General features: G+C 45.6%; 1 protein-coding gene across 1 annotated transcript in view; it reads left to right on the forward strand.

The window, feature by feature from the left end:
• Fez1 (fasciculation and elongation protein zeta 1) overlaps positions 1 to 25126 on the forward strand; it is a 45511-nt gene extending 20385 nt beyond the window's left edge. Inside the window, exons 3-9 of the mRNA XM_059266754.1 lie at positions 2533 to 2619; positions 6094 to 6262; positions 10433 to 10704; positions 13034 to 13114; positions 15416 to 15491; positions 22182 to 22247; positions 24811 to 25126. Of these exons, the coding sequence (XP_059122737.1) occupies positions 2533 to 2619; positions 6094 to 6262; positions 10433 to 10704; positions 13034 to 13114; positions 15416 to 15491; positions 22182 to 22247; positions 24811 to 24827 (768 nt within the window). The 3' untranslated portion in view covers positions 24828 to 25126. The remainder of the gene's footprint in view (positions 1 to 2532; positions 2620 to 6093; positions 6263 to 10432; positions 10705 to 13033; positions 13115 to 15415; positions 15492 to 22181; positions 22248 to 24810) is intronic.
• The last annotated feature ends 1302 nt before the right edge of the window (positions 25127 to 26428 follow it).

The raw sequence follows: 26428 nt of genomic DNA on the forward strand, positions 1-26428 counted from the left end.
CAAATTTGAGTTATGGACTAACGTTGCTGTCAGAAGCTTATAAAGGTAACTCAGGGGGTTAGAGAGATGGCTCAGCAGTTAAGAGCACTGGCTGCTCTTCCTGAGATCCTGAGTTCAATTCCCAGCAACCACATGATGGCTCACAACCATCTCTAGTGGAATCTGATGCCCTCTTCTGGCATGAAGGTATACATGCAAACAGAGCACTCGGACATTTAAAAAAAAAAAAGTAGAACTCTTTTAAAAACAAAACAAGTAACTCAAACAGAAAACACAATCCTCCACTTCCCAGTAAGAGCCACACTTCTACCCCAGGGCCACCTGACCCTTGGGGAGTTCTGCCATGTCAATGTAGCTGTGAACAAAGCGTGGCCCCAGGAGTTTTGTTCTGCCCGGTGGGGAGCTGTGGAAACAAGCAGCTCCCACAGGTGGTAGACTTGGCAGAGGCACAGGCATATGGATTTCACCGCAGAAATAGATGCTGCCATCTGTCCACCAGCTCCTCTGGTGATTCCCTCTCCTCCTCGCCTTGCTCCTTCTCCAGGTTGAGAACAGATGGCATTCAAGATATATTTGCTTAATTTTTTTATAATGACAATGTCCTGGTTTTAGGTAGAGATAGGAGGGGATATGCACAGTTAGGGGGTCCCAGCCAACGTGGAACTCAAAGAAGGAAGTTTTGAGGCTAGACTACATGAGAGCTGGGACCTCACCAGTGTTTCCTGTTAAAACGGGAAGAAGGGTCCTGGGGGACAGACCAATCAACAGGTTAGGGGGACAGACCAATCAACAGGTTAGCTCTTAGAGGCCAAGAAGAGTGGATCCTGCATGGGAGGTGGCTCTGTGGATGGATTTCCTGGATCTTTCTTGCCAACTCCTGTATGATTTTCAGCGGGATTCCTGGAAGAAAAGATCCTTAGGGTGGGCGACTCAATGTGTGCAGGATGTGAACGTAAACTCTGGACTGTTAACAGTTTGCAATATGGCCAGTGAAGCCAGAATTGTTACAAATATCTTGTTGGACTAGACATCTAGAGTCTCAAGGTTGTGAACTTCTGGAATCTTAAGATTATAAACTTTAGGGGACACAGGACAAATGAGCTGAACAGAATTCTCCTTTCAGTGTTTTTCTTAGGCTTTGTTTTTTTCTTTCCTTTCGTTCCTTCCTTCCCTTCCTCTCCCCTCTCCGCCTCCTCCTTCCTTCCCTCCATCCCTCCCTTCTTTTTCTCCTTTGTTGCTTTCCTTTTTTGACAAGGTCTCACTCTACGACCCTGGCTAGCCTTGGACTTGCTGCAATTCTCCTGCCTCAGCCTCTGGAGAGCTGGGCTTACAGACAAGTGCTAACCATACCTGGCTTTTTGTTGTTGTTGTTGCTTTGTTTCAGAACAGTATCTCATGTAACCCAGGCTGGCTTTGAAGTTGCTAGGTAGGAATAGTAGGAGGAGGATCTTAAATTCCTGCTCACCCTGGGGCTACCTCCTAAGTGCTGGGTAATATGTTTTCTGTATGGCAGTAATAGGTTCCTCCTCTGACATAGTCAGCCAGATCAAGACACATTGAAAAAGTAAAAGAACAGGTTTATTTGAGCAAAGCAACTCCTGGGTAAGTTCTCCAGCCCCAGAGATCCAGGCAGGAGAAGTCACATGCCCAAACTATAGCCTGTACTCAAGGGGTGATGATGTATCCACCACAAGCTGGATGGACATGTGCCCAAGTATGGCCAAAAGCTGAGCACTTTAGCTGGGGACTTGGATAGCTGGCAACTTCAGGGCAGGAGCTGCCTTCGCTGCCAAGAATTCAGAACTGGGCTTTTTGGTACCTTTTCTTTCTTGGAGATTCTCAGAGAGGGTGGGGTTTGGAGAGAGGAATGGGGCTTTCCAGATCAAGCAGGAGTGAGCTGGAGGTCCCAGCCAAACGCTGGAATCATAGCCATGCACTCTCATGGCATGGCTCAGTTTGTCTTTTATCTCATGTGATATATCCCATGTTGGTTCATCAGCTAAAAAACCACACCTGGATTCCAATGACAGGATGGCGTTTTATCACATACAAAAAGCTGGGACTATTTGAATGGAAACAACCTACCCCTTGAAGTGCCCACTAAAATAAAAATCTGGACACCCCTCTCCCCTGCCCAACTGACACTACTTAAAGAATTATATTTGCTGCATGAGCTGGTCACTCATCATAAGTCGGTTCTTGCTTCGTCCAAGGAGAACCTGCTTGTGAGTTCAAGAACAATGCTGATCCCCTTGAGTCAGAATGGTGTCGCTTACTTCTACCTTATTGTATTCTTCTGGCCATGCTGGCAGTGCCTGGTGTGTGACGTGACGGGGCAGATTTGGGACAAGATGAGACTCAGGCTCCTCTCCATATTTTCTCTTTAGACAGCGGGAGGCTAAACAGCCCTTCAGCTGGTCTAGGGGCTGATGTTAGAATGTTCAGACAGCAGGAGGCTAAAACGGCCTTTCAGCTATTCTAGAGGCAGAGGATCTACAGCTGATGGTTGGAATGTCACTTCCCCTTTTTCAGATCCATGAGAAGGAAGAGGACGAGTTCAACGAGAAGAGTGAAAATGATTCCGGCATCAATGAGGAGCCTCTACTCACCGCTGATCAGGTATGAATGAGAACCACCTCCCTCCATGTTCCTGGAAACTTTTGTTCTAACAGGGAAAACCTGCCACATCTATCCAAGTCAGAAGAAAGATGTGCAGTCTTGGGGCGACTTGATGAGCTCGGTATCTTCGATGAGAGGTTTAATTTCTCTTATGCCTCAGTTTATCTGCTTACAGTAGACATGGACACAATTCCTAATACCTGGGTTGGTTATAGCAGTTGGTTATATCCAGCAGATGAGTGCTGGAGCCATGTTTAGTTTCCTGGCTTTACTTCCTGTGAAGCCTCTGTAGATTTCTTCTTTTTAATGTGTTTTGTTTTTTAATTTTGTTTTTTTGAGATGGTGTTTCTCTGTGTAGCCCTGGCTATCCTAGAACTTGCTCTGTACACCAGGTTGGCCTCAAACTTAGAGCTCCCTCTGCCTCGAAAGTGCTGAGATTAAAGGAGTGTGACATCATGCCCAGCTCTCTGTGGATTTCTTATACTTGGAGCTTGAGGGTGTGTGTGTGGGGGGGAGGGGGGTGTCATAAATGCTCCTTTTTTTTCCGTTTTTTTTTTTTTTTGAGCAGTAACAGACGAGGTTTCTGTGTGGTAGATGTTTTATCACATTTTACAGAACCCTGAAAATTTTTAGCCTTCCAAAAGGAGTTGTAGAGACACTTCTGTCTTTATGGGGGGCGGGGGGGAAAGCCATGTTTCACTTTGGGGATGGAGTTTGCTATGCTGTAGTTTTAGTGATTTCTCGCCTCAGAAGTGTTGAGTCTTTTTATTCAGCTTCTCAGTCAACAAATATCTGTAAGTGCTTATTTGAGCTAGACACTATAAAAGCTTTCATGAGATGTTTGGAATGTGCTCTACTGGAAACAGCAGAGCCCAAAAGAACATCTTAGTAGAGGTGCATCTTCATGCCTATGGCTAAAAGTAGGATTCAGTTTTTTCTTTTAATCTCTTTTTTTTTTTTTTTAAGTAGGATTTAATGTGGGTAAAGAACAGGGGACTGGGGCTGGAGAGATGGATGGCTTAGTGGTTAAGAGCACTGGCTGCTCTTCCAGAGGTCCTGAGTTCAATTCTCAGCAACCACATGGTGGCTCACAACCACCTGTAATGAGATCTGATGCCCCCTTCTAGTGTGCATGAAGACAGAGCACTCATATACATAAAATATATAAGTAAATACATCTTTAAAAAGAAGAGAAAAGAATAGAGGGTAGAAGGAAATCATGTCAAGAGCAGGTGTGGTCTACGTGCTTGTAAACGCAGTGCTTGGGAGGTATGGGAAGGTCAGGAGTTCTTGACCAGCCTTGTTGAATGAGACCCTGTCTCAAAAAAAAACAACAAAACAAATATACACAAAATAAAAGAACATGTCTAAGAGTTACTTTGTTCTGTTTTGCTTTGTTTTTTACTGGCCTGGAACTTGTTATGTAGACCAGGCTGTCCTCAAACTCAACATACCCAGCAAGGGCTAAAAGTCTTTTTAAAAATCGATTTATTTTTACTTTATATCTCTATGCATGTTGGTATCTGGTGCCTAGAGAAGGTAGAAGAGGGTGTCAGATCCCTTGGCAGTGTGGTTACAAGTTACAAGAGCTACCAGGTGGGTCCTGGGAACTGGACCCAAGTCCTCTGGAAGAACAGCAAGTGCTCTTAACTGTGGAGCTACCTCTACAGTCCAGGGCTAGCAGTTTTTATTGTGACTTGAAGAGAGGGATTATACCTCAATGATAGGCTCTGTATTAGTCACTTCTTTTTTCCATTAATTTGACCAAATACGGGACAAAAGCCAGCTTAAGCGGTAAAGGGTTCATTTTGCTCCTAGTTTGAAGGTACAGTCCACAGTGACAGTGAAGTCTCAGTGTCAGGAACTCGAGGCAGCTGCACGTTCAGGAAGTGGGAAGATAAGTGCTGGTGCTCAGCTGGATTTCTCTTTTCTCTTTTATTTTATTTTCAAGACCAGGTCTTACTCTACAGTCCTGGCTGACCCGGAACTCATCTTTTAGAACAAATTAGCCTTGAATTCAGAGATTCGTCTGCTTCTGCCTCCCAAGTGTAGGGATTAAAGGTGTGTACCACCACACCTGGTCTCATTTTCTCAGTTCTGCTCTCTCCAGGACTCCCAGCTCATAGAATGGTGCTTGCTGCCCATAGTTAAGGTGGGTCTTACCACCTCAATTAACCTAATTAGAACTACCTCCCAGACATGCTCAGAGGTTTGTCTTCCAGATGACTTGTCAGGTGGACTATCAGTATTAACCATCACAGTCAAATGAAAGTTACTCTCAGCCAGAAAACCCTAAAGCGGGGACTGTGTTACTTGGTCACATTTTATAAAATGCCCTTCAAAGACTAGGTAGGCATGTCCTAAATTTGCAGTTCAATTTGAGAAAGTTTGTGTATAAAAACAGGGATTATTTCCAAAGAAGAAACCCTAAGCTCCATTACTTCCGGTCCAGCCCAGCAGGGAGCACCTACTTCCAAGATCACTATCTAAAGGCGGCAGAGGTTGAGTCCCTCACAAGACTGGGAAAAGACAGACCTGTCTGAATGTGCTGTTGCCCCCAAACTCACCCAGACCCACTTCCTCATGAGGGCCTGGCCTGCTCACTTTCTTTATGTACCAATAGCTCATGTCCACAGTAGTTCATTCGTCCTTTTCGGTAGCACCTGTCTTGACCCTCAACTTGTAGAGGCTGAGCCCCATTAACCGTCAAGTTCAGAGCTGGGGTTCTTCCCTATTATTTTTGCTTTCCAGACATTGGCCGTCCTTCTTTTTTTTTTTTTTTTTTTGTTTTTGTTTTTGTTTTTTTTTGTTTTTTGAGACAGGGTTTCTCTGTCTGTGTAGCTTTGCGCCTTTCCTGGAACTCACTTGGTAGCTCAGGCTGGCCTCGAACTCACAGAGATCTGCCTGGCTCTGCCTCCCGAGTGCTGGGATTAAAGGCGTGCGCCACCACCGCCCGGCTCCGTCCTTCATTTTATGGTCTTTAGCCTCACGGTTTACTGGACAGCTTCAGTTCCTGTCCAGAAGAATTCTGGGGAAACAGCTATATTCTTCCCGATTTGGGGTTGTTCTGGGAATGTGTGTATTCCTCCCGCTCCTCAGCCCACTCCCCCATTACAAGAAGTGGGACAATTAATGGACTGGGTTTTGTGTTATAGTTGGGAGATAAAATATTTTCCCACTTAGAAACAAAATGCTTAGCAAACTGAAGTAAATGTTTACTTCCAGGCAGCCCTGCTTTATTTCCTGAAAGAGCAGCTAATTTCCAATAATGCATTCATCTAAATGGAGCACTTGGAAGAGGTTTACATGAAAGTGCTTTACATTAAAGCCAGAATATATGCAAGCCTTTGATCGGGTCTATTTTTATTATTATCCAATATTTATGAAGCCAGAGAACAAATAAGGAATGCTGTGGAGTACTCAAATGAACTGGAACACCCCCAGGAGGGAGCAGAGTGTGTGCTTTATCCTTAGGTGATTGAGGAGATCGAAGAAATGATGCAGAACTCCCCAGATCCCGAGGAGGAAGAGGAGGTACTGGAAGAGGAGGATGGAGGAGAAATCTCATCCCAAGCAGACTCAGTCCTGCTGCAGGAGATGCAGGCCTTGACACAGACCTTCAACAACAATTGGTCTTATGAAGGTGAGGGCCCCTGGGCCACCTTTGTAAGGACCACACACCTCCTTGGTGCGAGCTACTGTTTTCTGTGGATTTTTGTTTGTGTTAGAAGGCCTTGACTGGCCTGGCTATGTAGACCAGACTGGCCTTGACCCCACACAGCTCTTCCTGCTTCAGATTAAAAGACGGTGCCACTGTGCCCTGCCCAGGTATTGTTTACATATGGTTGTCAGAACTTGATCTTTGTCCTAGAGCAGAGACTGCAACGCCTTCCTGATTTAGTATCAGGAGAAAAGTCAGCATTTTTCCAGGAAAAAAAAAAAAAAAGTAGAATAAAACTGAAGTGCTAAAGCTAACCAAACAAGACTAAAGGAGAATAAGTAGGACTCTGAACCTGCCCAAATGCAGTCAATGTTCTACCATAAAACCAATGGGGGTGGAGAATATATATATATATATATATATATATATATATATATATATATATATATATATATATATATAGTAGGACAGAGGTTGTAGCTCAGTGGCCGAGCATTTGCCTTTATTCATGATACCCTAGTATCCTAGGTTCAAGCTCCAGTATTCTGTGTGTGTGTGTGTGTATGTGTGTGTGTGTGTGAGAGAGAGAGAGAGATAGAGACAGAGACAGAGAAACAGAGACAGAGAGACACACAGAGAGAGACAGAGGGGGAAAGAATAAGAGTTAGCAGTCTTAGTGTTCTCCTCAAACCAACTTTACACCATGCCTCTCAAGATTGACCTATCATTTGGAGGTTAAGTGGCTTGTCCAACTCCACAGTTGGAATTAGAAACAAAAGCTCCCTGCCACTCAGAAAATCCTTCCCACAAAAGTACGGTTGGGGGGGGGCAATTTTATTACTGAGTAATCATTAAATGAGAACAGGTTGCATATTACAAGCAGTCCTCCACAGGACAGCAAAAACTAAAGGAGATTGTACTCTTGTTATAACTAAGTGAATGGAACCCATTACCTGAAGCAAGTGTTGCAATTTGGAGTCAGGTGGCTGAGTTAGGCCCTGTGCTTCCAGACAGTGGGAGATTAGGTCTTATCTTCCTTATGATAACATTTCAAAGCAGTGGCTCTCAACCCCTGAAGGAAGCCTTCCTGAACTGTGGGGATGGGAGGAGGCTTAGTTAACCACTAATTTTTTTTTTTTTAGTGTGTGTGTGTGTGTGTGTGTGTGTGTGTGTGTGTGTGTGTGTGTATGTTGTTTAGGGCTGGGAATTGAACCCAGGGCCTCGTGCATGCACTCTCACTGAGCTACACCCTCAGCACTCTTCCTTTCTTTCAGTGGGGAGAGTGAAGTTCCAGTTTCCACCTTTCCCCACACCTGCTGTACATTATAAGGGACAGTGTAGATAGCACTTGAAACCAGGGAGATGAACTCCGGAGTCCAGTCTTTTAGTGCCGGTCTCACATTACTTCTCCAACACAGATTTATAGTAATGACTCTACAAAGAGCGGGCTGGATGAAGCGTGAAATGAAAACGTAGTACAGGATCAGCAGTGCTCTTAGGGATAACTATGTGTCCCCCGCACTGCAGGAGGAGGCCTGCTCTTGCAGCGAGGTTACTGTGAATGAGGGGTGGTGGGGCGAAAGAGAAGGCATGTCCTTCTCTTTCAGGTTCTTCAGGGAACCTAGGTCTAAATTTCAGGGGGAGGTGGCAGAAACTGAGACAAAAATCAGGCACCACATCCCGAAAGCCAAACTGCCTGGCCCCGGGGAGATGGAGCAGGCCGAGTGGGGCCACTGCAGGAAGCCATAGGGTGACGGACGGATGGAGTGGGTTTGGATGCCTTGCCGCGTTCACCACCCGCCCAGTCAGGCCATTCTCAGCCACACAAAGGGCCCAAACATAGAAGCGCTCAGCAAAGCAGAGTGAAATGGCAAAAAGCAGCAGCAGGAGGAGGAGGAGGAGGAGAGCAAAACAGAGCAGGAAGAGCCAACTGAGAGAGCAGACACCCAGGCTGAGCAGAAATGAGAAGGGAAGGTGGGCACTGAGGACACAAAAGGTGTTCCCTAAATCTAGTATATCTAGTTTACTAATATGCCCGATTGGCATATGGCAAATTTATGTGCATATGGGGTACAGTGTCATTTGAAACTTTTCAATACATTGCGTACAACGTGTAATACATATATCCAGGTAACTGGCCACTGGCCTCTCTGTCATCTAATGCATAATCATTTCTTTCTGGTCGGGCTCTCTCTCTCTCTCTCTCTCTCTCTCTCTCTCTCTCTCTCTCTCTCTCTCTCTCTGTGTGTGTGTGTGTGTGTGTGTGTGTGTGTGTGTGTGTGTGTGTTGCTAGGGCTTGAACCCAGGGCTTCTTAGTTGTTGGGGGTTTTTGCTCTTTTGAGGATCCCACCACCCAGCTCCCAAATAAATTCACACACAGAGGTTGATTCTTAATTACGAATGCCCGGCCTTAGCTTGGCTTAGTTTCTACCCAGCTTTCCTTAACTATAAGTTATCCCATCTACCTTTAGCCTCTGGGCTTTTCCGGTTCTCTTACTTCTGTAAATCTTACTCTTACTTCGTGGCTTGCTGTGTAGCTGGGTGGCTGGCCCCTGGAGTCCTCCTCCTTCTCTGGCTCCTCAAGCTTCGATCTCTCCTCCCAAATTTCTTCTATTTATCCTCTCTGCCTGCTAGCCCCACCTATCCTTTCTCCTGCCTCGCTATTGGCCATTCAGTTCTTTATTAAACCACCAGGTGTTTCAGACAAGCACAGTAACACAGCTTCACAGAGTTAAACAAACACAACATAAACAAAAGTAACACACCTTATAATATTCTATTACACTTCTCCCATGCTAAGCAAAAATTTTGCCACCAACTCTGTCCTCAGCCCTGGGTCGGGAAGATTTAAAATCCTTTCTGCTCACTGCACGTGGTAGCACATACCTGCAATACCAGCATTCAGGAGGCTGAGGCAGGAGGAGAGAGGGCTAGAGGCTATCCTTGGCTACATATTGAGTCCTTGTCTCAAAAAACCAAAACAGCATGGGCTGGAGAGATGGCTCGGCAGTTAAGAGCACTGATTGTTCTTGCAAAGGACCCAAATTCAATTCCCCAGCACCCACATGGCTGGCTAACAACCACCGGTAACTCCAGTTCTAGGGGATCTGATGCCCTCTTCTGGCCTCTGTGGGTACCAGTTACGTACAAGGTGCACAGACATACATACATGCAGGTAAAACACCCATACACATTAAACAAAACAAAACAAAACTTCTCTACTGCTTTATTTATTTGTTTGTTTATTTATTTATTTTTTTTAGACAGTGACTCACTATGTAATGTGGCTGCTGTCCTGGAGCTCTCTATGTAAGCCAGATTTGTTTGTTTGTTTATTATTTATTAGGCAGTGACTCACTATGTAGATCTGGCTGCTGTCCTGGAACTCTCTATGTGAGCCAGGCTATCTTTGAACTCACAGAGATCGACCTGCCTCTTCCATTCGAGTGCTGGGATTAAAGGGATGTGCCACCACGCCTGGCACTCCTACCCTTTTTGAAGTTGTCATGGCAATGATCTGAAGATATTATACATCACATAGTCTTAAGAGCCCAGATGTTAAAGGTATCCATGTCTGTAATCTCCAGTTCCTTTCCTTTGTCTCTGGAAGTAGCCTGCTGATTGGTAAGGCTTCATTTTTCACTCCCCTCCGATGTCTTTCCTGGGTCTCCCACAGTTTAGAGTGTAGACCGAGGCGTAGGACCATACACCCTCAGGTCATGTTCATCATTTCGACGTCAGCTGTCTCCAGGACTCTTTGAGAGAAAACACTACCTCTTACATCAGTGCTCATCACAGATACCAAAGCCTCAGTATTTCCTCTGTCAATCTATTCTATGTGAATATGACAAAGACAGAGGACAGATAAAAAGACAGAGTAAGGTATCAAAGTTGGCCAGGCATGTCCTTCACTGGATACAGAGTTCTCATGCTTCCTTGTGGACACTTATTTCTTTCTCCTCTGCTTTTTGAGTTGGGTTTTTCTCTTCTATACATGATATAATGCCCCTTTCTTCTTGGCCTTTTCCATAAATAGTGATGGTCTTTCAGAGAAACTCTAAGTTGGAGGGACCTCCTCTAAGAATGGTCCCATCTCCAGCAGGTTCATGCCTGTCTGTAGGTATCACCTACCAAAGCCATCTTCCTCTCTAGGGCTGAGACACATGTCTGGGTCTGAGCTGGCAGAGCTGCTGGACCAGGTGGAGGGTGCCATCCGTGACTTCTCAGAGGAGCTAGTCCACCAGCTGGCCCGCAGAGATGAGCTGGAATTTGAGAAGGAAGTGAAGAACTCCTTCATCACGGTGCTCATTGAAGTTCAGAACAAGCAGAAGGAGCAGCGGGAACTGATGAAAAAGAGGCGGAAAGAGAAGGGGCTGAGCCTGCAGAGCAGCCGGATAGAGAAGGGAAACCAGATGCCTCTCAAGGTACGTGAGCAACCAGAAGACTAGGCACAGTCAGCCTTGAGCCTTAACCATCACATGTCCTGATACCTATCCTGCAGTGGACCCTGAAACAGTGACTGAGTTCCAACTGTGTGCAGAGCGCTGTGACAGGTAGTGTGGGTCAGGAAGGGATACCACCTGTCTGCCAGCTTCCCCAAAGGCCTCTGGTCTAAGTGGAGGACGTACTGATTAAACATTAAAAAGTAAGTGGATGTGACCTGTTCTCCAGGCTGGTCCTCGAAGAGATGGAGCCCAGGATCTCTGCCATTGTCATGGATTATTGCCCAGCCTGGTCCCTTTGGGGCACGTGTAGGGTATTGCTGGGCTGTCTGGATGGCTGAAAACTGCTGGAGACCTGTTTCCATGGGGTTCGGGTCCCAAAGATGATGTGTGGAGTCAGCATGGAGTGGGGGCGGGGGCAGACAAACAGGATCTGGGGGTGAATCAGGATGGCTGCCAGTGTGCTTATTGAAAAAAGAATACACCTTTTATATTCTATAGTTGTGCACAGGATTAAATGGGAGAAAAGGAGCATGTGGGCTGTCATGTGGCTTGTGACCAGGGGTTGAGGAAGCTAGCATTGATCTTGACAAGTTAATAGACATCAGTCAGTCATATGTTAATGAAAGGGCCACAAGTTCTTCTGCCAGAAGTAGGAAGGTCTCATTTTCTTTCTTTTTTCTTTTCTTTTTTTTTGGTTTTTCGAGACAGGGTTTTTCTGTGTAGTTTTGGTGTTTGTCCTGGATCTCACTCTGTGGACCAGGCAGGCCTCGAACTCACGGAGATCCTCCTGGCTCTGCCTCTCAAGTGCTGGGATTTAAGGTGTGTGCCACCACTGCTCGGCTTGGCTCAGTTTCTTTTATAACTTAGTTTATCCAAATAGCTAAAGCTTAAAGTGAGCAAAGACAAGGCTAGACAAATATTATGGTGAACCTGAGTAGACCTTAGGAATTTGTAAATTTTGATTATCAAATATACCTTATTTATCAAGCATATGTTATTCATCTAAATTTTCTAGCAGCTTGGTGTTAACTTGTATGTGAGTAGGCAGAGTTATCACACTATGTGGTTCCACGGTGGTGGGAATTTTTTCTAAAGAATTATTTTGTTTATAGAGGCTGCTATTTTATACATTTTCATCCTTCAAAGCCCACATGAAATTTCCCAAAAGGAAAGGCGTAAGGGAACTCCCATAACACATACCGAGAATCATTAAAAGGCAAAGTGAAAGGGTACTGGAGATTTGTGAGCCGCAAAATTGAAATGCTGGAACTTTGTCAAGCAGCAGCAATGGTCACCATGCGGTCTGCGCCAGAAAATAACCAGATGGTTCATTGGTTAGTGACAGGATGAAGTCCATAGAATTATCTAAGTTGCTTTTCAACGCATCTTTGCCTAGCTCTATCATAGACCTATTGAATTAAGCATGGGCCATATGATTCCTGAAATTTTCCTGGACTGGGCCACTTCTGGAAGTCTACCCTTCCTGATAGCTGCATTCTCTGTTGTTCCTCTCTAAGATCTTTGTGTCATGGTTCTCCAGAGTGGCACTGTTCTGTCTTGTTTTTGTTTACATGATACAGGATGAAATGAGGAAGTCTAGAGGGTGACAGAGGAGTCATCTAACCTTTAGGGACTTACCAAGATGAATTTTTGAGACTGCTAACTATTCTCGCTTAAATTCTGGCCTAACTGTACAAGCTGTTATGCTTAGATCTCAGCGACCCCCAAAAGACCATCACCGAGACCAAATCTCATATGTAAAAGCAAAGACAAGAGCCTTTATTTCAAGGTTGGAGCTCGTTCTCTCTGTCTGTCCAACACAGCAGTGAGAGCAGAGAGCCCCAAGCCCAGGCAGGGTGGTGTTTTTTTGTTTGTTTTGTTTTGTTTTTTATCATAGCAGAGGTTAGGGTGAGGGATTTCCAGCGTTCAGGACCTTGATTGGCTTACATTTGTCTAGGGGTATAGATGTGTGCTGGGAATGTTTGGGATGTCAGGTGTTTCCCCTTAGATGCTGGCCCTCCCTGAGTGGTGCCAGCTTATGGCTTTTCCTGGATCTGAGTCTTACCTGCCAGTAAGCTTGTCACAGAAGCTGTGTCTGGGCCCCTAAGCCTGTCATGGAAGCTGTGTGGTCAAGCTGTTTGGGGCTCCCCTCACAAGCCAATGACTTACATTCAATCTTTAATCACTGTGGCCATTGCTCTAGGGCAGTGTGATAGCTGATAGCATTTGAGCAAGGACACAGAAGTCCCTGTGGTGGTGACATTGGGGCAGGAAGCCTTTGCCCATCTTGAGTGTGTTTCTTCCTCAGCGCTTCAGCATGGAAGGCATCTCCAACATCCTGCAGAGTGGCATCCGCCAGACCTTTGGCTCCTCAGGAGCTGACAGACAGGTAATGTGCAGCCCGTTTACTCTTTTATTCTCGACAGCTAACAGCTCAGCTTCCTCAGCAGAAATGAGGGGGATGGAGACCCAACAGAGTTATCCCAGAATTTGGGCAAGCGTGGGGTATCCTAACATTTTCTTCTAGTCTTAAGGAAGACACAGAAAATGTCTTTCAAAAGTCATTTTTTGTTGTTGTTGTTTTTAGATCTTTTATTCTGGGACATGAATGAAAGTTAAAACAACACCAAATGTAGATCTATGAATTAGTTTGCTTTAAGAATAAAACACAGGCTGTAGAGATGGCTCAGCTGTTAAAGGCGAGGCTCACAACCGAAAGTACAAGAATAAAGTGTATTGGGGCATCTGTTTTGTGACAGATCCCATCTTAGAGCCTAATCAGTTCTATCATATTGGACAGTTAGCTGAGACAGTGCCACTGGCCTCTTCAACCTCCAGCTCTGATTGTAAGTCACCCTGTGACATCTCTTTCTTGCCTCCAGTTTGCCGATAACTTGTAGCCAGCTTTGAAGTACTGCAACGAAATACCTGAGGCAATTAACTTTAGAAAGAGCAAAGTTTTGCTTATTTATTTTTATTGAGGGGATTCATTGGTTTGGCATTTGCCAAAGTGGCATCATTGTGGGGTGTGTGTTATGAATCATGTACGCATGGGAAACCCCCAGCTGGCCGGGCCAGAGTATCCCTCTCGTGCAGGGAACCATGCTGGCATGCAGGGCAGATGCAGTGGCGGGCTGGCAGGCAACCCACTCCATACGGGCATGGCAGTAGGGCGGCGGGTGGACATTCACAACCTAGATGCTACATCCACGTGGAAATGGTTTATTACAATAGAGAGACAAAGAGAAGACAGGAAAGAGGGAGAGAAGAGAGAAGGAGAGAGGGGGGGTCAAGGGGTGCATACCTCATGGGAGTGAGGAGAGAGAAAGAGGGGGGTGGAGTTTTTACTTAAGAAGTGGCTTCTATGTCAGGACACAAGGCGGCCCGTCAGAATATTAACTGTGTAGGAACAACAGTCTCAGGTTAAACTTGACAGATAGAAGAGAGAAACAGAGACAGAATGGGGTGGGGCACATAAGAGGTCAAGAGAGAATACTTACTATCCTTTAAGAACCTGCATCATGATCTTCCCCTGGGCCCTACCCCTTAAAGGGCCATGATGCATGCCAGAACCATGGCCCAAGGGATCAAGGCTTTGCCTATGGACCTTTTGAAGACACATTACATCCAAATGACAGCATCTGTGATGCAGCTTGCAGTTCTGGCTATTAAGTTGGAGTTCAACAACTTTGCCTGTTGTGTGCTGTGATCTGTTGCTAGGTCCTGGAGGTGTAAAGGTCCTGGGCCTCCCCCTACCCAGTGGAGTACGAAAGCTAGTGGACTTGGCAGTGTGTGTACTGACAACTTTGAAAATGTGAAATAGGTGATCATGGAGTATGTATACTGTTTGAATGGTTGAAACTGAATCCAAAGTGTTATAATTGTACTACCATAGCTAGGAGACTAGGAACATCAAAACCAGCCCTTCCTGTTTATGGGAGAACTGAGGCCCAGAGTTATAGGGCAGCTTTTCCAGGGCCTCACGGCCAGTGACAGGGCCCAAACTACAATTCCAGGACTCTTGGCCTTGAACTTACCACCTTGGGCTCCCCTGGGCCTGACAAGATTTCTCTGGCTTTCTGGTCTTTGATGACCACAGGCACCTCAGGCTTTGCTGTGTCCTAGGAGGGAGCAATTCTGACAGTCAAGATCTTGGGTGGGGTGGAAATGTCATTTGACAAAAAAGAAATAATTCCTTCTCAAATTGCACTGTGAAGAAAAAAACTGTACCACTGCCCCTGCTGTTATCCAGGAGGAGAAAAGCTCCCCAGGGAACCAAAAGGATTTTAGCATATTAAGAATGTAGAAGGGAGCCGGGTGGTAGTGGCGCATGCCTTTAATCCCAGCACTCGGGAGGCAGAGCCAGGCGGATCTCTGTGAGTTCGAGGCCAGCCTGGGCTACCAAGTGAGTTCCAGGAGAGGCGCAAAGCTACACAGAGAAACCCTGTCTCGAAAAACCAAAACCAAAAAAAAAAAAAAAAAAAAGAATGTAGAAGGGGCAAGGGGCATTTTCCCCACTGATTATGGAGAAAGCCTTACTTTAGAGATAATACATGAGGAGGTGGAAGAAAGTTCTGAAGTAGCGGTGTGCTAGTGACAATGCGTGGTCTCTGTGCAAGTTGCCTACTGTGCCTCAACCCAAGAGGGACCAGTGTGACTCAGGCTCTGCCTGCCCTGTTTGTCTTGGCAGTATCTGAACACAGTCATCCCTTACGAGAAGAAATCCTCTCCTCCCTCCGTGGAAGACCTGCAGATGTTGACAAACAGTGAGTTCCTCCTCCTGAGCCCCAGCCTAGGAGGTCATCCCTCTCTTGTTCTCAGTTCCCAGGTTTCTCTAGGATGGCTTTGCATGGGGCAAAATTCTCTGCATATCATAACCTCTTGAAAAAGACAAAATTAAATGCTCTGTTGTGGCCCCCAGGTTTTGTTTTAAGGGTGGGGAGGAACTCGAGGGGTGGGCAGAGTTTTCTGTTTTCCCTGCAGCTCATGGGGCTTTGTCTTCTTGACCTCAACTGTCCACACCTGGGCCCCTTGGAGTAGCGCACTCTGTCTGCGGGTCCTGTGCTGTTAATGTGAAGCAAGGCTGTCTGGGTGGAGCGAGGGTGCTTGGGAAAGAATAGAGTCTGGTTTTCCTTCCAGGAAGTGACGGCTTCTTCTTCTTCATGTAAGCTGCTTTGTTCTGTGTTGATAAATATTCTGAGCTGTGAGGGAGAAGCAACATGTAATAAAGGCTTTCCGTAGGCACAGTCCATCTACCTGTGTGTGTATGTGTATACAACCTTCCCAAAGGGCCGGCATCAGATAGCAGTATCCTCTCGACTCTATAGGAGGAGAAAATCCTAGACTGAGACTCGTTGACATGCTCAGTGGATCAGATAGAAATCCTATTTTTCCCCAGGCAACTGAGCTTGCTGAATGAGAGCTCATAGGGCCGCTCAGTGCACTGTGGCTGCCCTGGAGGGGATGGGCCAGGGCAGGGATATCGGTCATGCTAGACGAAGGGAGAGGGACTTTTTCTCAGCCTAGGAACAACTACCTCCCTACTGCACCCCCATCCCCAAGTTAAGGGTGAAGAAATGCTTCTTCCTTTTTATCCATCTAGAGAACAAAAAGCAGGAGTGTGTAGCAAACACATCTTGTCAACATCCGTAGACATCATGTCCTTGAGAATCAGGAATTTTAACTTCAAAGTACGTGTCTGCTCTGGTTAGACTTCTACGTTTGCATAAATATGTGCTGAGATTTATTTTTCAGTACTATGGATTGAAACTAGGGACTTGTTCGTGCTACCCCAGAGCTATGCCATCTGCTTTTTAACCTTTGGGATAGGAGCTCACTAAGTTGCTCAGGCTGCCCTTGGACTCATGATGTGATGACCCAGGCAGGCTCCAAATTTGCTATCCTCCTGCCTCAGCCTCTGGGATTCCAGGTTTGTTCTTCCAGGCCCAGCTTTTTTATTTTTTTTATTTTTTTAATTTTATGTGTACAAATGTTTTGCCTACATGTGCATGTGTACAGGACTTGCGTGCCTGGTGCCCATGAAGGCCAGAAGAGGGTATCAGATCCCCTTGAGTTGGAGTTACAGATAGGATGAACCATCATGTGGGTGCTGGGAACTGAATCTGGGTCCCTAGCAAGAGTTGCAAGTACTCTTTTTTTTTTTTTTCCAGTATTTTTAAAAAGTTTTATGTGCATTGGTGTTTTGCTTGCATGTATATCTGTGTGAAAGTGTCATATCTTGGAGTTACAGACAGTTGTGAGCTGCCTTGTGGGTGCTGGGAATTGAACCCAGGTCCTCTGAAAAAGCAGTCAGTGCTCTTAAATCCTGAGCCATCTCTCCAGCCCTTAAAGTTAGCCCTGGCTGTCCTGCAACTCACTCTGTAGACCGGGCCAGCCTCAAGCTCACAGAGATCCACCTGCCTCTGCCTCTCAAGTGCTGGGATTAAAGGTGTGTGTCACCACAGGCTGGGAAGTTGTAAGTACTCTTAACCACTGAACCATCCCACCAGCTACCTCCCACCCACTGCCTTTTTTGTTTTGGGACCAAGTCTCTCTACTTAGCCCAGGCTGTCCTGGAGCTCACAGAGATCCATCTGCCTCTGCCTCCTGAGTGCAGGCATTAAAGGTGTGCATACCATGCTTCACCTGCCTTTTTGTTTTTGAGACCTGTTTCTTTTTCCTTTGTTTCTTTGTTTCTTTCTTTGTTTCCTTCCTTCCTTCCTTCCTTCCTCCCTTCCTCCCTCTCTCCCTCCCTCCCTTCTTTCTTTTCTTTCTTTCTTTCTTTCTTTCTTTCTTTCTTTCTTTCTTTCTTTTTTTCTTTCTTTCTTTCTTTTTGATATGTGCTCACTGTATAGCCCAGGCTATCTATGAACTCCATTGACCAAAAGAGCCTCTTGCATGTTGGGATTATAAGTGCAGACCATAATCCCAGCACTAGAGAGGTAGAGGCAGGCAGATCTCTGTAAGTTCGAAGACAGCCTGGGCTACAGAGTGAGTTCCAGTCAGGCTCCAAAGCTACACCGAGAAACCCTGTCTCAAAAAAACCCAAAAAAAAAAAAAAAAAAAAAAAAGTGCAGATTGATCTGCCTATCTGCCCAGCCATAGCTTTTCTTACTTAAGTAATTTAAAAGATTAATTATTATTTCATGTGTATGAGTGTTTTTGCTCACACATGACTGTACCACATATGTACAATGCAGAAGAGCACTCCATGAAATTTGAGTTACAGGAGTTGTGAGTTGCTGTGTGGGTGCTGGGAACCTAACCTAGGTCTGCTACAAGAACATCAAGTCCTCTCAACCTCTTTTTAGCCCCACGGTATAGCTCAGCGGTAGAGCACTTGCCGAGCATTCACAAGGCTCGCATTCGGTGTTCGGGATCACACACGTGCGCATACACCCCCCCACACACACACACACAGAGCCAACATTTACAGATGCTTGTGTTTTCACAGCAGTAAACATTTGAAAGACAGCTTGGACAAATTTCAAAGGTTGCTGTATGTCAACTTCTTAACCATGCTCTTGAAAAAGGGAAGAACCATTCATTCGTCATGACCCACAGATAGAAAGTTAGTGCAATTCTCTCCATTGTAAAATAGTTGTGTATTTTTCAATTCATTAAAAAGGCAAAGGGCCAGTGAGGTTGTTCAGTGGGTAGAGCACTTGCTGTGCAAGCCTTGAGATCTGAGTTCAATCCCCAGAACCTACATAAAGGTAGAAGGACAGAACCAACTGTGTAGAATTGTCCTCTGACCTCCACATAGGACCCACAGCCTGAATGCACACACACACACACACACACACACACACACACACACACACACACAGAGACAAACACACAATAAAAGTTATTTTAAAATTATAACCAGAGTGTATCCATCATTAAAATACTGTAGGAACGGGGGTTGGGGATTTAGTTCAGTGGTAGAGTGCTTGCCTAGCAAGTGCAAGGCCCTGGGTTCGGTCCTCAGCTCTGAAAAAAAAGACAAAATAACAAGAATACTGTAGGAATATGGAAACGTGAACAAAGAAATTCAGGGTGCTCGTCAGTTTTACATAACTGTGACGAAACGCCCGAGGAAACCACTTAAAAGAGGGAAGGTTCGTTTCACTCACTGCTTCAGAAGTCTCAGTCCATCTGCTTGGCTTATTGTTTCTGGGTCCATGGTGAGACAGAACGTCATGGAGGAACGGGTACAGTGACACAGAATTGCTCATCTCATGGCTGCTGGGGAAGCCAGAGAGCCCCATGGGCGTGCCCTCAAGGACTCACACTCTGACTAGGTCTCGCCTCCTAAGTTTCCATCACCTGCCAGGAGCCCATCCAACTGTGAGCATACCAGTCCATTGGTGAGTCCAGAGCCCTCAGGATCCAGTCACGTCCCCAAAGCTCCACCTCTGCACATCATTGAATTAGGAACCAAATCTCAATACGTGGACATTTGGGGGACATTTCAGATCAAACCATGACATTCGTTTCCCCCATCATCATGGTTACTACTGTGGTATTTTAACTATATTTTACAAGTTTTCCAGATAGTTGCAGTTTCATGATCTACAGAAGTTTTATTTTATTATTTGATGTGTGTGGGTGTTTTGCCTACCTGTATGGCTGTGCAGCACTTGCATGCATTAGATGGAAGAGAGCATCAGATCCCTTGAAACTAGAGCTGCAGATGGTTGTGAGCCAACATGTGGGTACCGGGAATTGAACTCGAGTCCTCTGGAAAAGCAGTCTGTGCTCTTAACTGCTAAGTACCTCTCCATGAATTTGCATCTAAAAATATACCACAGAGCCAGCAGATGGCTCAGCAGGTAAAGGTCCTTGCCACCAAGCCTGGGACCTGAGTTCCATCTCTGAGACCACATGATAGAAGGAGAGAACCAAGTTTTCCAGCAAGTTGTCCTCTGACTTCCACATGGTATGCATACCCACTCACCACACACCACAGTACATGTAGTTAAAGATTTTTAGACACAGCAGAAAGCAAACAGAAGAAACCAGAATCCCCAGCATCTAATTCCGTTGAAATGATGTATATCCAAAAACATAAAGAAAACAAACCCTAATAGGTTATGGGTTCAATCTTTTCCCCGGGCCACAGCTGCTGATTTGTATCATCATCATATTGGGTCCTGTTCTTCACCTAGTTCTGACCCTGTTCCAAGTTTCATTACCCAGCCTCAAAACCTGGAGAACATGGACATGGATCTGGGATCCCGGAAGTGGGTCTGGGATCCCACCCTTGTATAGGTGGCCACCTGACTCAGGGCCCGCTGGCCTTCATTGCTCACTCTGCTTATAAAAGTGAAATATGTTCATTGAGGAGAACTAGGCAGCGTGGAAACAGTCCCAGAAGAAACATCCTCTGTGGTCTCACACTCAGAACTACTTAACGGTTTCATGCATTGTTCTAGGTTTTTCTATGTTAGGATGTATTTGTTATAAAGCTAATACATGTTCTTCAGCCTTCTTCGCTGATGAGTCTGTTTTATAGATGTAGGTCTCTCATTTTCATAAGGTGGTATAAGAATACACAGACTGGATACACTGCCATCTATTTAAGGACCTTATTGGTGAAAGAGTCTACTGTTGGATGCTTTTGTTGAAGTTGTAAATAAGGTTCAGATACTTTCTTACAGAATTTTCTCAAGTTGACTTCTACAATGTAAGTTGTGAGCATGAGAACATGTTATTTAGTTAACAGAAAAGAATTTATTTATTCGGGGATGGAACATGGGCCTTACATTTGCTAGACCAGTGTCCTACTATTGAGTTATAGTCTCACCCCTAGAAAATGCAATTTTAAAGTTTTCATGAAAATATTCCTTAAAAGCCTTCAGGCTTTAAAAGTTTTCCAATTGTTTGTTTCTTGTATAAGTCAAATAGGTATTTCAGCAAGAGCTGTGAAGTCCCTGGAGTCCACAGTTCTTCAGCTCTACATAGTCTAACACTGTAATGGACATTGTTGTGACCTGCATGGCTTTGGAGTTGACCTGTGTCAACTTGAGTAATGAGGAGTGGAGAAAGGACAGACACAGAGACAGAAAAGCTGGGGTTGGGTGGGCCATGTACGCTAACAGAGATATACCAGCAGAAGCCTGGAAACTCAGCACATTAATTTTATTCACTGAATCAAGAGGGGGGGGTATTGCACACAGCTGAACACGGATGAATCGGGTCAGCTGATATCTGTAGGGAGCAGTTTCAGGTTGCAGTCGAGGGAAGGGGGACGGTGTGGGTGACAGTTCCTGCACACACTGTTTTTAGCTAAGGGTCAGTGATTCATAGCATCCATATTTGGACCAGAGGAAGGCTTTGCTGTTTCGCTGGGTCCGAGCCATCAGCATTCTTGACCTGGCTGTATAAATGTCAACAACACACATTCACTCAGGACTTCATTTCCTCCCACAGGACATAACATAGAGTAAAGGTTTGTGGATAAACTTCATTTGTGGTCAATAACTTGGAGGTGAGGATTATTGCAATAACATTTTTTAAAAGATTTATTTATTTATTATGTATACAGTGTTCTGTCTGCATGTGTGCCTGCAGGCCAGAAGAGGGCGCCAGGTCTCATTACAGATGGTGGGAATTGAACTCAGGATCTCTGGAAGAGCAGCCAGTCCTCTTAACTGCTGAGCCGTCTCTCCAGCCCACAATAACAGTTTTTTATGTGCGTAGAATATCTTTAAAGACAGTTTCATAACTGGGCATGGTGGAGAGTGTCCTTCATTCTAGCTCTCCAGAGGCTGAGAAAGGTGGATCTCTGTGAGTTTAAGGCTATCCTGGGCTACATGGTGAGTTCCAGGCCAGCCAGGGCTACATAGTGAAACCCTGTCAAAAAACAAAACAAACAGCACAGTTTTATTAGTGTTTCAGCAGTTAATATATAACATTTAGATGGACTATGTCCAAAAATTGATTTTATCATTTTGGACCATTGCTTCATTTATTTTTTATTTTTTTTAATTTATTTATTATTATTTTTTTTTTTTTTGGTTTTTTGAGACAGGGTTTCTCTGTGTAGCTTTGCGCCTTTTCCTGGATCTCGCTCTGTAGACCAGGCTGGCCTTGAACTCACAAAGATCCACCTGCCTCTGCCTCCCAAGTGCTGGGATTAAAGGTGTGCACCACCACCGCCCGGCCATTTATTTTTATTAAAGATACATATTTGGTAGATGGTATGGAAATTATAGATGAGCCAAAAAGGGACATTCGAAAGAAATCACTGGTAGGTCCACTCTGCAGAGACAACCCTGTGGCTTGCTGTGAGTATTCTCTCTCACCCCAAGAATGCTCTCTTGAAAGCTTGTAGAGGGCTGCATCTGCTTATACTCAATGAATACCAAATCATTTCTTTCTCGCTTAGGGCGGAAGTTGTCTAGCCTTAGAAGCAAGCTCCATACCCTGACAGTATCTTGGCCCATATCTCCCTCTCTCTCCTTCTCTAGTTCTCTTCGCCATGAAGGAGGACAATGAGAAGGTGCCTACTTTGCTAACGGACTACATTTTAAAAGGTGAGAGCAGCCGCCCCCCTCCCCACACAGGAGGGGTCCTCTGGGCTCCCGTGCTAGCTGCGGAGCTCACGCTGAAGCCCCCACAGAGCGCCACCACGGCCAGGCCGTGGTCACATAAACCACGTGGTCATCATGAGGGCTTCACGCTGATGGGTGTCACTAGCAGGCCTGGGGAGATTCTGTTACTTCAGGTCACCAGTGTGTGTCCTCATGAGGAACAGGACACCAACGAAGGACTTACTATGGAAATCCTGTGGCTTTTGTGCCATATCATATGTAGTTGGGCAAAACAAAGCCTGAAAATAAGTTAATACTTTCAGTATTATCTTGAAAAATGAATAATGTCATGATTAAGTTTGTCTTTTCATAAGCTTTCATGGAAGGGAGTAAAGCTGGAGACCCAGGGGCTCACACGTGCTAGGCGAACATCCTTCCATTGAGCCACAGCTCCTATCCTGTAACATCATCATCTTCTTCTTCTTCTTCTTCTTCTTCTTCTTCTTCTTCTTCTTCTTCTTCTTCTTCTTCTTCTTCTTCTTTTGTTTTGTTTTTCGGGACAGGGTTTCTCTGTGTAGCTTTGCGCCTGTCCTGGAACTCACTCTGTAGCCCAGGTTGGCCTCGAACTCACAGAGATCTGCCTGCCTCTGCCTCCCAAGTGCTGGGATTAAAGGCGTGCGCCACCACCGCCCGGCATGTAACTTCTTTTTGAACATTTTACTATGGAAGTTTTCAGTGCAACCAACAGTAAAGAGGATTAACTCACAGCTATCTTTTTTTTTTTTTAATTTCTATTTAATTCTATGTGTATAGGTGTTTTCCCTGAATGCGTTTGATCCCCTTGTGTGTGCCCAAAGAGGCCAGAAGAGGGCATCAGGTCCCTTGGGACAGGAGTTACAGATAGTCCTGAGTTCTGACTTTTGTGGGCTCTGGGAATTGAACCTGGGTTTTCAGGAAGAACAGCCAGTGCTCTTAACCCTTGAGCCATCTCTCCAGCCCACACCAGTCTTATTTATACTCCTATCCTGCAGTTTTGTTTTGAAGCAGATTTCTGTTAGTATTTTTTCATTCATAAATATCTCAGTGTCCATTTATAAAATCTGAGAATTGGACACATAGCCATAATACCATTATCACAACTGAAGAGCTAGGGCTGGGCATGGTGATCGGTCGGAGCGTGCTTGCCTGGCAAGTATGAGGCCTTGGGCTCCACTCCCAAAACAGCAAAAAGGAGAGAGGGAAGGCCACGATGACAAAATTAAGCATTGTGTGTGTCACTGGTGACCTAATCACTGCTCAGATCACCTTGTCCCCATCAAGTGTTTTCAGTTCATTTGCTTGCATCAGGACCTGATGAAGGTCCATAAAATGTGATGATTTATCTCCTAAGTCTATCTCTGTCTGTCTTTGTGTCTCTGCCACTCCTACCCCTTCTTCCTGTCCTCCTCCCAGGATCTCAGGTAGCCCAGGTTGGCCTCTAACCCTCTCTGTAGCTGAGAAGGACCTTGAAATCCTGATCTTCCTGCCTCCACCTCTCAAGTGCTGGGATCACCACCACACTCAGCCAATAATGTATCTTTAAAAAACAAAACCAGCCAGGCGGTGGTGGTGCACGCCTTTAGTCCCAGCAGAGGCAAGCATATCTTTGTGAGTTCAAGGCCAGCCTGGTCTACAGAGCGAGATCCAGGAAAGGCGCAAAGCTACACAGAGAAACCCTGTCTTGAAAGACAAAAACCAAACCAAAATTAAAAAAAAAAAAAACCAAACATATATAGCCTACCCTTTCCTTCTTCTTAATTATTTAAATCAATAAATTATAGAATATCTTTAATCTATTCTCTGTCTCCTTTAGTTATTGTAACTGGTGTAACGAGGGGCTTGATGAGGTCCAGGCTCAGGACCTTTGCTGAACACCACTGACGGGTGGTTGCAGATCCCCGTGAGGAGCCCTACACTGTCTGGTTGTCTTCTTTTTGTGTGTTATTGGCCATTGATGACCACACAGTGTATGTCTGGACCCATCATCTTTGAGTTCTTGCTCCGCATTCACACAAAACCTAGAGGAGTTGCAAAAGGCTTACGGAACCTGGTTGTGAAATCCCAAACTGTACACTTTCTATGAGGATCAGAGGGATTAATATTAAATTCCAATAGGAAGAGCTCGTGACCCTCAAAGACTTTGCAAGGATAGAAGTTTTTCAAAGAAGTGTGTAGAGATGGGTTATATGAGGTTGGTGAGCTGAAAGCTAGGCCGTGACCCACTGAAATGTCAGTGAATTTATAAAATAGTTAATATTTATGGAGCGTATTTTACAAGTCTCTCAGCAACCCTGTGAGAAGCTCAGGTACATCCTAATGTGTGGGTGAAGAATGAGCATGGCCAGGGAAGGCATTTCCTTAAAGTCCCAGAGTTCAAAATCCATGGGTCCTGGAGACTACAGCGCTTGTTTATGGTAGCAGGTACCTGTCATTCTCTCCTGTTCCTGGAAAGGTGACTCAGGTCCTTGCGGGTGGCTCTCTGCTCAGCGTGATCCCTGCATGACCTCTCTCCTCTTCTCTCTTTCAGTGCTCTGTCCAACCTAACCTCACCTTTGGAGCAGCCTCACTGCGGGAGGTCACTGAGCAAGAAAGTCATCCCGTCACTGGGATTGCATGACACCATGTAACCTCCAGCGTGTATTTAAACGTGTATAGCTTAACCTGGATTAAACATGAGCCACCGCGCGGGGTCCTTTGCTGTTGGCTTCTAGTGCTAGTAATCCTTGGATGCATGATCGGGCGCAGGGCCGATGACGCTGCTTCCTCTCCACCTGTGTTGGGGAAGGCAGGTGCCCTTACCACTCATTATGTAGTCTGGCTCCAGCCCTCAACCCAGCTTATACTCTAAGACTAATTTTGAAATAAACCTTCATTTAATTAATATTCTTCATGCTGTTTGGAGAGTGGTATCTATTGGCTCTGTATTCCAAACCCTCTAGGGAAATGATGTCTGGCTGTTCTCAACTGCTGGCCTGTGGCCATGGGTGCTGATACCCCATGGAGGGTACTAGTGGGGTCATGTGATGAGGCTGCCTACACCACAGGAGGCCATCCGTCATCTCTTAAGTTTTCGTTGCTTGGCTATATTACGTGGGGTAGAATCTAGCTGGTCTGAAGCTAGGCGGAGGTGGAGAATCCCAGGGATGAGCTAGCTATAAGTGGCATGTCTGCAGTGCCACCCATTGGGGTGCCAGGTTGGATTTGGGGGGTCTCGGAGATCAGGAGCTGGAGGGAAGAAGCTCTGCTGACCTCAGCTACCCGGGAGGATGCACCATTTTCCTGCCCTGAGATTTGTCACTATTCCCTCTCTGCCCTCAGTGGCCTGTGGGAAGGGAACAGCCTCCTGTGACTTTGCTCGTCCTTACTGCAGCCCTGAGGCCCAGCAGCACTAACTCCTCCACGCAGCCTCTGGCTTTGGTAGTAGGCATCTGTCAGCCTCGATTACAGCAGGTGAATGCTGCCCTTGGATCCCGGATGCTGACTCTGTCCTAGCATAGCCTGAGTTCCATTGCCTTTCGTCTTCTAGTTTGAATGATACTCACACTGCCAGTTCCCATACTCCTGGCTTTCAAAACAAAACAAAAAACAAAAACAAAAACAAAAAAAGGTTTACGGAGTGGTCACTACATGCCTGCTACTGGCCCTATCACTTTCTACACCTTGTCTCACATCCCAGCAACTCAGAGTCATAAACAGGTATGTATTCATATATTCTGGATTAACCAGAGGAGAAAGCCGTGAAGCAGAGATGGTCAGCAACTCACCCAAGGCTACTAAGGAGATAGTAGAGATGGACGGACACTTAGGTCTCATCCAAGTAGATGTTCTCTGATGTTTAGGGGCATAGTGCTTGCTTAACCACATGAGCCACTCCGTAGAAAGCCTGATAAGGGTGACAAGAGAAGACAGAGTGGGTTCTCTGCCACTCATTTCCCAGGCTTCTGCTTTCCTTGAAGCAGACAAGAGGCCATCTTTGAGGGTGGGTGGGAAGTAAAGGAGGAGGGCCTTACTCTACCAGGAAGCTGTCAGAGTACCTGTATGTCTTGTGTGTGTTCATAGTGCCAAGTTATACAGAGATCCATGTAGAGAACATGCGGGCTGCCACCTAAGGTGGAAGAGACCACAAAGTACACACCCAGACCATC

Source organism: Peromyscus eremicus, chromosome 7 (assembly GCF_949786415.1).
Source record: "Peromyscus eremicus chromosome 7, PerEre_H2_v1, whole genome shotgun sequence".
Taxonomy (NCBI): Eukaryota; Metazoa; Chordata; class Mammalia; order Rodentia; family Cricetidae; genus Peromyscus; species Peromyscus eremicus.